Here is an 11718-nt window from a genome sequence, read left to right on the forward strand (position 1 = left end):
AACAAAGCCGCGGCTTGTCTGGTATATATGGCTTGCACACCATAGCATTGGACGTCGAATTGTTCCAGCGTCCTCACAGATACAATATTTCAAGTAGACACGAGGCTCTGCCTGTCCTGTCTTGAGTCACCTGGTATGAGCTATTTCAACACGAGCAATCGGTCCGCAAAGTTCTCCAAAATGGAGCGGGTTTTCCAGATGCGGAAGCCCACCCATTCACCCCGACTCCCAAATATTAGAATGCGACTTGGAGTTTTGTCGACCAGAACCCAAGCACCAAACCTGAAGTCTGTGGGAAGAGAATCTCGGTTGCTCTTGGTTCCTGTGGTGCCAATCTAGTCCATTCATTCACCCTTCCTTTTCTACGAAAGCAATACGGCGTTCAGAGTAGTAAACGCCAGGAGTATCACCAAGGTCATACCACCCAAAACATCACTCAACACCATGTCAGAGCCGAAAACAATCAAAGTGACCCTGTCACAGATAGCCAAAATGATTGATCACTCCCTTTTACATCCGACCATGACGGACCAGGAAATTCAAGCCGGACTGGAAATCGCGAAGAAGTACCAGACAGCCACGGCTTGCGTCAAGCCGTATGCAATCGCGCAGGCGAAGGGCGCCCTGGAGGGATCAGGCGTTGCGGTCTGCCCCGTCATTGGCTTTCCCGCTGGCAACAGCACGATCGAAGTCAAGGTTTTTGAGGCAGCGAAGGCCGCGGAAGCAGGGGGCACAGAGGTCGATATGGTGGTCAATATCGGCAAAGTCCTCTCCGGTGACTGGGAGTACGTCGCCGAGGAAATCGGAGCAATCAACGCGGCAGTGCGGGACAAAGGGGCGATCCTGAAGGTCATATTCGAGAACGATTTTCTACGGGACGAGCACATCGTCAAGCTGTGTGAGATCTGTTCGGAGCTTGACGTCGCCTTCGTCAAGACGTCGACGGGCTATGGATTCGTCAAGCAGCCCAACGGCATGTACGCGTACAAGGGCGCCACCGTACCTCATTTGAAGCTCATGAGAAGGTACGCTAAACCGGGCATCCAGATCAAAGCCGCAGGGGGAGTCCGCACGTTGGACGATTTGCTCTATGTCATGTCCATTGGCGTCACAAGGATAGGAGCCACTGCAACAGTTGCGATTCTGGAAGAGGCGAAAAAGAGAGGGATAGGCGACGAACCGGTTGAGGTGGAAGTCAAGCCCATGGCTGGAGCTGCCACCAATGGGGCGGCTTATTAGAGCTGTAGAGGGGGTAGCCATTCGGAATGGGCTTGAAGCGCGCACAGACAGCAGATAGCATGATCTACATGAATAGAATGATCACCCTCAACAACGACAACAAGTATCAAAGGCGAAGGATGCTTGAGTGAGCCAGAGCGCCGGCTCCCATATTGCACCTGCCTATATTCTGCCTCACCGTACCCTCTTCCCGCGGCGAATCAGCGAAGCGCTTTTTGCGGGGAAAAGCGCAAGTCCCCGAGTCGCAGTTGGAGAGCACACCCAGAAATTTTTGGAAATAGGTGCAGCTGTCGCCGATGTTGGAGCTTCGTCTCTTGTTTTCATGTTCTACAGGTCGCCAACATGGAGACTGGCATTTCGAAGGCCCCCGTGCCAGCGCCAGGTGCGCCCGAGGGCTCCTCAAGTGCCAATAGCAACAACGCCGAGTCCAGGACTCCAACCTCTCCCAGAGGAGGAGCAGCGCAAGTTCCTGAACCGGAACATGGTCGTCCAGATGCAAGACGTTCGCATCAGAATGCTGCTGCAGGGCGAGAGGCCAGAGGTGGTCGAGGAGGTCGTCAGGGCAAGAAGAGAGATATGGGGAGGAAGGAGTGGGCGTAAGTCTCATCTTCCCTCCAGGAATGTACCCAGCGAGGCAGTTCGCGATGGCGCCCTCACACCCTCTTCAGATGTTCAAGACTGACTTGCTAAGTAAGAACAAAGTAGACAAAAGGCAACGGAACGAAGATGAGCAAGCCGCCAAACGCCAACGGATCGACCATGGCAAGGACGAACTGCCCATTTACGCTACAAAATTCAGCGATGAAGTGCTCGCGGCCGAGGAGAGGAGACCGAAAAAGAAGGTCGCTGTGCTTATTGGCTATGCTGGGACCGGTTACAAGGGGATGCAGCTGTAAGATTGCCCGCGCGACTGGTTGTTTTTCGTCACTCACTCCCATGGGTCCAGAGCGCATGATCAGAAAACGATCGAAGGCGACCTCTTCCAAGCCTTTGTTGCGGCCGGAGCCATCTCCAAAGCCAACGCGGACGATCCCAAGAAATCTTCCTTTGTGCGATGCGCCCGGACCGACAAGGGCGTCCACGCCGCCGGCAACGTGATATCCCTGAAATTGATCATCGAGGACGAGGATATCGTGAAAAAGATCAACGACAACCTGACTCCCCAGATTCGGGTTTGGGGGTACGAACGGACAAACAACAGTTTCAGTGCCTATCAGATGGTTGACTCGCGGATATATGAGTACCTAATTCCTACACATAGCTTTCTGCCACCACACCCTAGCAGTTTTCTGGGCAGAAACTGTGAAAAGTGGGCGGAGAAAAAGGGCGATGTGGACGGGTACAGGAAGAGACAAGAAGAAGTGTTGGGATACTGGGAGAAGGTGGACGAGGAGATGATCAAGCCAATTCTGGCGGAATATGACGAAGAGATCCGTGCCATTCTGGAGAAGGCACTGTGGCTGAAAGCAGAAGGCCCCGAGGATGGTGGTGCAGACCCGTCGAGTTCCACAGCGGTGGAGGTTGAACCTGAAACCTCCAAGCCAGAGGGGTTACAAGAAGCCGAAAACAAAGGCGCAGAATCGCAGGACAAGACTCCTGTAAACAGCAACGGCGAAGAACCCTCCTCCCTAGCGGAAGACTCGACAGATCAAGCGAAACCATCGCGACCGCGCATCCTCGACGAGGCCATGAAACGCATCCGGCAAGCCTACATTGCAGCCAAGCGGGCCTACCGCATCCCGCCTGAACGGCTTGACCGAATCCAAAAGGCGCTCAATCTATTTGTCGGCACTCGCAACTATCACAACTACACCATCCAGAAGACCTTCAAGGACCCCAGCGCCAAGCGAGTGATCAAATCCTTCCTGGTCAACAGGACGCCGATCCTGATCAACGGCACGGAGTGGCTGAGCATGAAAGTCCACGGGCAGAGTTTCATGATGCACCAGATCCGCAAGATGGTCGGGATGGTCGCGCTGGTGGTGCGTTGCGGGTGTGACCCCCAACGGCTGGTGGAGAGCATGGGCCCCGACAGGCTGTCGATCCCCAAGGCTCCCAGCCTGGGCCTTCTGCTCGAGCGCCCGGTGTTCGAATCCTACAACAAGCGCGCTAAGGACGCACTCGCCAAAGAAGCCATCGACTTTGACAAGTACAGGGCGGAGATGGACGCGTTCAAGCAAGAACAGATCTACGAGCGCATGTACCGGGACGAGGAGAAGGACAACGTCTTTGGCAACTTCTTCAACCATGTCGACAACTTCCCCAGCGAGCCTTTCTTGTTTGTCACGTCCGGCGGCGTCGAAGCGACCAAGACGAAACCGCTGGTTGCACCGGTCGGAGCGCTCGAAGGGGGAAAGACGAAGAGTGCGAATGCTCTATTAGACAACGATGCGGATGTCGGCGCCGACGACGAAGATAGCGATGCGGACGACGCTGTCAAGGACAACCACGGTGACGAGGGTTGACGAACGACCGTCGCTGGCTGCTTTTCTAGACGGGACGATAGACTTTGATCAAAGAGCTGAGGACAATTTGCATTCCGGATCGCCAGCCTGAGAGGGCTTTCTGTAACAGACTTCGTAGTGCCAATTCTTTTATTTTTGGGTGATCTTTGCATTGCCTCGCGTATAACGCCTGGTTATACGGGAGAAGAGACAAGGTACGTAGCGAGCCTCACCAGCCTGATGTTGGTCGCGGGGTTGCAGGGAAACCTCCCGCCGAATGTGGCGGCGCCAAGTGCCCGCCGCTTTTGGAGGGACTCCCCTGGATGCCAACATCCTCTCCCTAAATGCACTTCGCGAGTCAGCCTCGCCAGCCCCGATCCTGCCTCGGCCGTTCTCCCTCCTTTTATCGTCTCTATAAGTAAGTGACTTGTGTACCTTGTCGTGCACTATGCGATCCATACGACTATCACCAGAGCGGGACCAGAAACAGTCCCAGAGATGTGATTACTGGCGGCAATCCGATTCCCCAATCCGCGAGGCCACCGAAGGACGAGGTTCTAGAGGCTCGATCTGGAGACATCATACTGTCGGCCAAGTAGTCCTGTCGAGTCACCAGCTTACGATATACCGTACGGCGCCGGTGCCCGGTTGGGATTTGGACCCCCTATTGGCGTTTGTAGATCCCGGGGCGCGGTGGTGGCGGCCGGGTTGTAATATGAACGGGTGCTTGAAGGTGCTGCCGGCACGTCGAATGGGATGTTGAGAATTGTGGTGGTGGCCGTGGGGGGCCCGGGGAATTGTAGGGCATCGATGGTAATTGCAGGCATATAGTAGCCTGATGGCGGAATTTGGGTAACCTTGGACGTGAGAGGAACAAGCGCTTGAGGGTTTCTGGGGGAGGGTCCGAATGAGAAGTTGACTTAAGAGACACGCTCGCTCTCACGAACACCCGGGACATCGACCTTCAAGGCGGCCTTGTTTGAACGACGTATAGAAACATAAGAACGCAAGGCTGATATTTGGTTGGGGCGATACGAGTCGACTATAGGTTCCTGTTCGTTGGCCGCCTAAACCCAAGGCCTGGATTTCCCGGCGGTACAGAGGCATAGATACCTAGGCGCCTTCAGCCTTGTTGTGTCACATATTCCTAGTGTCAGGCTGAAGGAGGCTGGTTGGTTGCCTTGCATATCAAGGGCAGATATAATCGTCTGCATGGAAAGAGAGGGATGTCCTGTTCCACGTCCCGTTAATGATTTAAGTGCCCTGTCCCAATATCATCCACCATCCACGAACATACAATATACGGTATCTACCTAGGTATCTATCTATCTTCCCGATCTCGAAAGACTTCGACAAAGACCAAGTCAAGTCCAGAACAAGGCGTGGATAAAGATGGGCTTGCTGAACCTCAGCCTCAACTTCAACCTCAACCTGTCCCTCTCCCTCCTCCCGATCCTGCTCCTCGCAACCCCTTCCGCCACCCCGGGCTTGACGCCCATACACACCTCCGCCGCACTATACACGGACACCCACACCCACACCCACGCGCGGGCCCTATTCTCGTTGGCGCTCCTGTCTTCCGTGCTCGATGCGTGTCTGGAAGCGTTCAAGCTCTGCCTGGGCATGCAGACAGGGCTGAACCCCAGCGCGCTGAACCAGGGCGAGTTCCCGGCCTGCGCGGCCATGACTACCGGTGTAAGTTGTGCTTCGGGGAGTCTTGGTAGAACAAATAAATGAATGGTTGAACAACTCGTCCATGTCAATTACATAGTATCAAGGGGTTTTCTTTGCGAGTGGACCACCGCATCTCACAGGCTAACTATCTGGCGACGAAATGCTAGTATGTCTTCCGCGTCGAGAACCAGGCCACGGTCATGTATCTCCAGAAAGTCGGACGGACGGGCCACTTGACGACGCTCGACGTGCACCCTCCTCCCTCGCGCGCCGGGCCTGACGACAAGACATGGTCCCGCCGCCGGGCGTCATTACTCTCCAGCATGCCGGGCCTCTTGCTCGTCGCCGGCCTCACGCTCTTCCCCTCGCAGACGGATTCCCCCAGCGTGGCCCTTGTGGCATCCCTCGCGCTGCTCATCCTCTCGCGCATCCTCTCCGTCATCGCCCTGCGCGCCCGCACGTCGCCGGCCGCGGGAGCATGGCGCGGCGCCCCCGAGCCAGGCGTCCGGGGCGATCTGCTCGTGCTGCTCTCCGAGGACCGCTGGGTGCGCATCCGCGGCCTGGTCGACGACTTGAAGGCCGTTACCTCGGGCGCGTGGCTGGGGCGCCCGCAATCCCCGGCCTGCGCGGCGCTGGTGGAGGGTCTGGACTGGGTCGCGCGCATGCTGGTGTACCTCGCCGTCGTGGCCCTGGGCGGCGCGACCGACGCCGAGAAAGGCACCCTGGTGGGAGCCGTGCTGGCCGGCCATTTGCTGCTCGTGTACCAGAACTCCCAGGTGGACGAGTTGGTCATGAACGGCAGGACGGTCGCGGTTGCAGGCACGCCAGACAGTGTCAAGAACTATGCGAGACGGTTGGACATGGCCAAGGAATTGGTCAAGGAGATGGGCAGAAGTGATTTTGCCGTCCGGCTGGGGCTGATCAATCCGGACAAGGGAGGGACGGAGAAGAAACAGACTGAGAAAGGCATGGGCCCTGGGCAGGAGGTGGTCACCATGTAGGTACCTAGGTAGGCAGCAGGAACTTCTTTTCATTGCAGCTTCGGGCTCCGGTGTCCTGCGACCCTTATCCCTCAATCTCAAACGTCGTCCTTACCCCCATCGCCGCCAGCTCAACGTCCAGATACCTCAGGACTCCCGGCACATTGACCACCGTCGTGTTATCACCGCCCACGAATTTTCTTCCCGCTCCATCCTCCCACACCGCGATCTTACTATCCTGGAACGTCGCGGGTCTCGCACAGGCCCGACACCTTACCATTCCGCTCGGCTCGACTCTGCCCCCTCTCCTTTTGATGGTGAACTGATTCGGCACCATCATGGTGCTCAAGAAACTGCCGCAACTCCGACACACCCAAGCCCGTTGCTTGTCGCTGCAGTCCATGAGTCGATCCTGCAGCAGATATGCACAACCGTGCGCAATCAATGAGTCACGCTCCATTTCTCCAACACGGATGCCACCGCCTTTAGCTCTTCCTTTGATGGGCTGCCCATGCAGAGCGTTTACCGGCCCGGTCGTGCGCACCTGGAACTTGTCGCTGACCATGTGCCTCAACCTTTGGTAGTAGACCACCCCAATGTAGATGTCAGCAGCGAACTCCTTGCCGGTGATGCCACTGTACATGGGCTCGTTGCCATAGAAGTTGTACCCGGCCTGTAGAAGCTGATCACCGAAATAATTGCCTGCGGTATTGTCCTCGTCAAAGGAGAAAGGCGTGCAATCTTGAGCGAGGCCGTGAAGAGCTCCGGATTTGCCAGCCAGAGACTCCACAAACATGCCAATGGTCATTCGAGACGGAAAAGCGTGTGGGTTGATGATGACGTCTGGTTGGATTCCAGACTCGCTGTAGGGCATATCCTCGCTCGGCCACAGCATCGAACACACACCTTTTTGTCCGTGCCTTGAAGAGAACTTGTCACCGATGATAGGTCGTCTGGGAATCCGGTATTTGATGCTAATCGCCTGACAAGGTTGATCTCCTGTCTCGGAGCCAATCAGTCGGATTTGATCAATGTAGGCTTCTTCGGCATCCTTGTATTTGAAGTACTTGGTATTTCCGTCCAAGTTCTTGAGCTTGCCTTCCGATGGATCGAACATGACACTGTGGTAGGCGAGAACGATCGACCCCTCGCCAACTTTTGTCCCAACGGCGGGCAGGCCATCAGAATCAAGCGCCTGAATCACCTCTTCGGAGATGTTCGGGTCGCCTTCAGCAAAGCCGAAAAGTGATTTGATCTCAGTCTTTGACCGAGCCGCCCTTGAATCTTCGTTGAGCTTGTAAACCTTGGTCTTGTAGATGACACCATCACCAAACCCTCGCTCATGAGAGGATTTGTTAATTATCATAGCGTCGTCCATATCGTAGCCGGTGTACGAGATGACCGCCACGACGGCGTTCATTCCGTTGGGGAAGTTGTCCAGGCCGTACTCGTTGTACAGCGGAGGTCTTACAACCGGCGTCTGCCCTGTCTGAAGCAGATATGCTTTGTTGTCGGTTCGACACATCATGTTTGAGGAAGGAGTTCCCATTGCTTGCTTGCTCATTTGACACTGGTACATGTTTCGAGGCGACTGGTTAAAATCTGAAAAGGGGGTCATATTGGCAAGGATTGATAGGACGTTTGTGGGCTTGAACTCGATGTGGGTGGTCAAACTGGGTATGATGTCCGCATCCACGCAAGCAATGTTCATGTATTGCTGCTCAAATGGTCCGACGTAGTCGAGCTTGTCTGCCGGAATGTACTTAACAGGTCGCAGCATCCGCGATGGATCAGTGAAGAGGTACAGGCCAGGATAGAGACCGCCATTCGAGGTGGGGACATAGCCTATTTCTAGTTCATTCGGGATGTTGTGCTCTCCATTCACCTTCCAATGTCGTAGAAGCTGGGCAATTTCCCTCGCCCTCTTTGCCGCGCAGTATCCCAAAATACGGCCTTCAAGTTGGACGGAAAGACTCTCACTAATAGTCATCGAAGGCGCGGAAGATAGTCCGAGCTGAAGAACTGCTTTCTCAATACCAGAAGTGTCAATCCGCTTAATTTGAACTTGGCACTGGTGGGCCAAGTGGTTCAAAAGGCCGCATGGAGCCCCGTCAGGAGTGTGAACGGGACAAAGAAATCCCCAGCTTTCTGGCAACAGCTTGCGTACAGTGGTCGTTTTCAACTGCGCGAAAAAGGCACCTCGATGTATACACCGGAAGTGGCTGATGAATCGGTAGAAATTGATTTTCTCGGCCATGATTGTAAAACCTGATGTCTGAGACAGATCGAGTCCAGTTTGACTGACCAGATTTCCCGTCGAGAGGAAGTATTCCAGTTTCCCTGCAATATTTTCGTTCGTCCTCCTGACGATTTTGGGGAGGAAGTCCGCTTCAAACGAGGGGTCTGTGAATTTGGCGTCGTTCTTAGCCCTGATCCAGTCCCGGGCTACAGCACCGATGCCAACCAGCCACTCGTATATGTTCTCCTTCAAGATCATACCGTACAAAAACCCTCCCAGCAGGACTTCTTGACTAGAGACCGCATCAGGATTGTCCAGAGCACAGTCGCCTGCAGCGAGTGCATAGAGCTTTCTGATCATGAACAGAATCAGCTGGAATTTGTCGTTGTTTTGGGAGGGTGTGACGTCGACGTTGCCGAGATGTGGCAGGACAATCTTCCTCAAAAACTCCTCGCCCACTTTCTCATCAGACATTGTGATAGGCTGCATTAGAACAGGTCTGAATTTCTCTCCGAGATATGCCAGTGTCTGCGTCCGTGTTTTGAGATTGTATGCTTTGTAAGTCCGCAGGAGAAGCTCCGTCCGGTCGGCGACAAACGAGCTAGGTGTTTTATTGGAGGCCGACGAGCCGATGATGCCTTCCGCAATCTCGCGGTCGTTCGTGTCCACCAGAGCTTTCAGGATCATGACCACCGGGACCAGGTATTCGCTTTTCCTCCACGAAAATCTAAAAGTGACGTTCCCATCTGTTAGGTAATGGAGGACGTTGGAATGCGAAGTCTGGTCTGGCCGCACGGACCGAATCTGGATTGCGAACTTCGAAAAGGTAGGGCCTCTCGCGGCAAAGGCAGACCTCGAGATGGCCATGGGGTAATTCCTCCTTGTCGCTATCAGCATGCGGATGAGCTTTTCGTTCCCATTGACGATAAAGTAGCCGCCCATCTCTTCAGACTCCTCCTTGTGGCGTACCATCTGTGCGGGCGAGAACTTCTCGAGGTGACATCTGTTGGACCGTAACATGATTGGCATCTGTCCGAGATCCCGTACGGACTCCTGCCAGTCGCCATTGTTTATTCTGTACTGCAGCCTCGCTCTTAATCTTCCTCTGTAGGTGGTGTGCCGCTCCCGACATTCGGAAGGGTATATGTTCCGGTCTTCAATGCTGAATTTGTTACTCGGAGGGAGGGTAGGTTTCTCTAGTATGACCTCCGTCACTCTCAGGTCAAGCTTGTTGCGTTGAATAGCTCGGCTCGGGTTTCGTAGATCGCCATCGACAACGGTGTAGATTCCGATGTCTTTGAGCCCGGCGTCGATGAGTTTCTCGTCCCACAGGGCGTTAAAGGACTCGATATGTGGTTTAACTGCGGCTTGAAGAGCCGGAAAGGCGCTGCGATCTTTCGGCGTGTTTCTGAAGAGCTTATGGCGGCGGACAGTGTCGTATTCTACCGACCATTTGGTGCTGGTCTGGGTTGTCGTCGTTGACATCGTGTCAAGCTTGTCATTGAACCACTAAAACTCGCTCATGCAGGGAGAATGTCGTACTGGTAGAAGCCAGGCTTAGACACAACAATCAAGCACTCTAACACCAGCGCTGGCCGCCCGCAAGAAATGACCGTGGGCTTCAAGTTTCGAAATGCAGCAGTAGAAAAAAGTTCTATGCGCAGGCTCCGCAGCCCTTATCGATAGCAGAGCCTCGCGCATTGTCAAACTAACCTAAAATATAATAGTCAGGTACGTCATTCCAGCCTCGTCAGAGGCTGAGATTTTCCATTGCTCCTTTCGGACCGCGAGCAGGAGGCTTGCCAGCAACATATCTTTTCTGGCTTATCGGCGCTCCTGTGATAGGCTCTGTCGATGTGAATACTTGTATACTGATCAACTCTATCTCGGCACCCAGTATCACGGAATTCTGCTACATTCTGACAATCTCAGCCTAACGGCCCCTTTGGAGTATTGGTCTTCCTTTTCATGAACGGTGAATGCATATACTCCTAAACCGATAGTCTCAAAAATATCGCAAGTGCTTGATATTAGAGCAACTAAACTTTTCGGACTCAGATCGCAATTATAGAATGATAAATGGAACATCCATATCACAACCAAGCATTCAAGCAACTCAGGGATCCCGCCACGGTCGATTAGCACCCCTCCCTGCCATCCCTGCGCTGCTCCGCTCCCATTGTGATTCCCATTCCAGCACAGAGGGCGCTCTCTCTCACTCACAAAAATCAGATTCCCAAGTCCTTGGAGGAGAGAACACCCCTCTTGAGCAGGCCGACCATCAATGGACCCGTGTCCCCGGTGAGCTCGATCCTCTTCAAGACGAAGCCGCCGTCTCCTTCCTTGACATAGTGAAAGCGATACGCGCCGGGGATGGCCAGGTCCCACTTCTTCCCCTCTCCGTCGGTCTTCTTCGCCTCCCCCTCGGTCGGCTCGCCTGGGAGGTTCCCCCAGAGCGTCGCCTTGCCGATCATCTCGTACCCGGGGTCGACCTCGTAGCAGTTCAGGTAGAACGCCTCGTGGCGCCAGTTGGGCAGCGGGCCGTACAGGGCTTTCATGGCCTCGAGGCCCTTGTCGCGGCCCTCGTACACGGTCCCGTCCGGCCCGACGTACGTGAAGTCGGGAGCGTACCATTTCGGATCAAACGACTTGGTGTCGTAGTCGTCGCGGAAGCGTTCCATGAATTCCATCACGGGGAGTTTGCGGGTCGTGCTGTCAAAGTCCCCGTAGTGGACGAAGGCGGGCTTGGTAGGGACGGACATGTTTGGACAACAGTTCCAGACACAAGGAGGTTCTGTCCAAGGTGAGCGCTGTGAGCAATGATGTCAGTCTGAAGATGGTTTGAGATTGTGCAGCAATAGCAGTTAATGCAACGAAAGGTACGAGGAGTTGGGAGAGAAACCTCTGGGATCATGTTCCCTCTTTTATCTCTTTTGTGAACGTTGGGCATCACAAGGTCAGTCCGTGTTCGACCTCTGGAATACGATCTGTCAAGCCGATGAGGCTGGCTCAGGCCGTGTCCTGCACACTGTCAACAGCCAGTAGGCAGGTCCAACTTGCTTTTGAAGGGTCTCTGTCTCTGTATTCTTGGTCCAGACGGCATATTGGACGACCAAGCCTTCCCTACCAACCAAGTCTGCTG

The 11718-nt window shown here is 54.6% G+C and overlaps 5 protein-coding genes across 6 annotated transcripts; 3 read left to right on the forward strand and 2 right to left on the reverse strand.

Moving 5' to 3' along the window:
- The first annotated feature begins 207 nt into the window (after window positions 1–207).
- On the forward strand, window positions 208–1332 carry PV07_10481 (deoxyribose-phosphate aldolase). The gene has a single exon (XM_016397814.1). It carries the CDS (start codon window positions 445–447, stop codon window positions 1237–1239), a length of 795 nt encoding a protein of 264 aa, XP_016245005.1. The 5' UTR covers window positions 208–444; the 3' UTR covers window positions 1240–1332.
- A 176-nt stretch (window positions 1333–1508) lies between these two features.
- On the forward strand, window positions 1509–3853 carry PV07_10482. 2 transcript variants are annotated; one of them, XM_016397816.1, is made up of 3 exons: window positions 1509–1835; window positions 1931–2131; window positions 2186–3853. In XM_016397816.1, exons 1-3 carry the CDS (start codon window positions 1582–1584, stop codon window positions 3702–3704), a joined length of 1974 nt encoding a protein of 657 aa, XP_016245007.1. In that variant the 5' UTR covers window positions 1509–1581; the 3' UTR covers window positions 3705–3853. The 2 variants fall into 2 exon arrangements, with proteins under 2 accessions (XP_016245007.1, XP_016245006.1); XM_016397815.1 differs by having other exon boundaries at window positions 1942–2131.
- Window positions 3854–5075: 1222 nt separating this feature from the next.
- PV07_10483 (uncharacterized protein) lies at window positions 5076–6358 on the forward strand (the record flags this gene model as incomplete). The annotated part of the gene is made up of 2 exons (XM_016397817.1): window positions 5076–5378; window positions 5525–6358. The coding sequence occupies 2 exons, from the start codon at window positions 5076–5078 to the stop codon at window positions 6356–6358; spliced, it is 1137 nt and encodes a 378-aa protein (XP_016245008.1).
- PV07_10484 (uncharacterized protein) lies at window positions 5900–10195 on the reverse strand. Its single transcript, XM_016397818.1, has one exon. It carries the CDS (start codon window positions 10059–10061, stop codon window positions 6423–6425), a length of 3639 nt encoding a protein of 1212 aa, XP_016245009.1. The 5' UTR covers window positions 10062–10195; the 3' UTR covers window positions 5900–6422.
- A 492-nt stretch (window positions 10196–10687) lies between these two features.
- PV07_10485 (uncharacterized protein) lies at window positions 10688–11338 on the reverse strand (the record flags this gene model as incomplete). Its single annotated transcript, XM_016397819.1, has 1 exon — window positions 10688–11338. The coding sequence occupies one exon, from the start codon at window positions 11336–11338 to the stop codon at window positions 10805–10807; it is 534 nt and encodes a 177-aa protein (XP_016245010.1). The 3' UTR covers window positions 10688–10804.
- Window positions 11339–11718: the final 380 nt, after the last annotated feature.

The sequence above is a fragment of the Cladophialophora immunda genome, assembly GCF_000835495.1.
Source record: "Cladophialophora immunda strain CBS 83496 unplaced genomic scaffold supercont1.6, whole genome shotgun sequence".
Taxonomy (NCBI): domain Eukaryota; kingdom Fungi; phylum Ascomycota; class Eurotiomycetes; order Chaetothyriales; family Herpotrichiellaceae; genus Cladophialophora; species Cladophialophora immunda.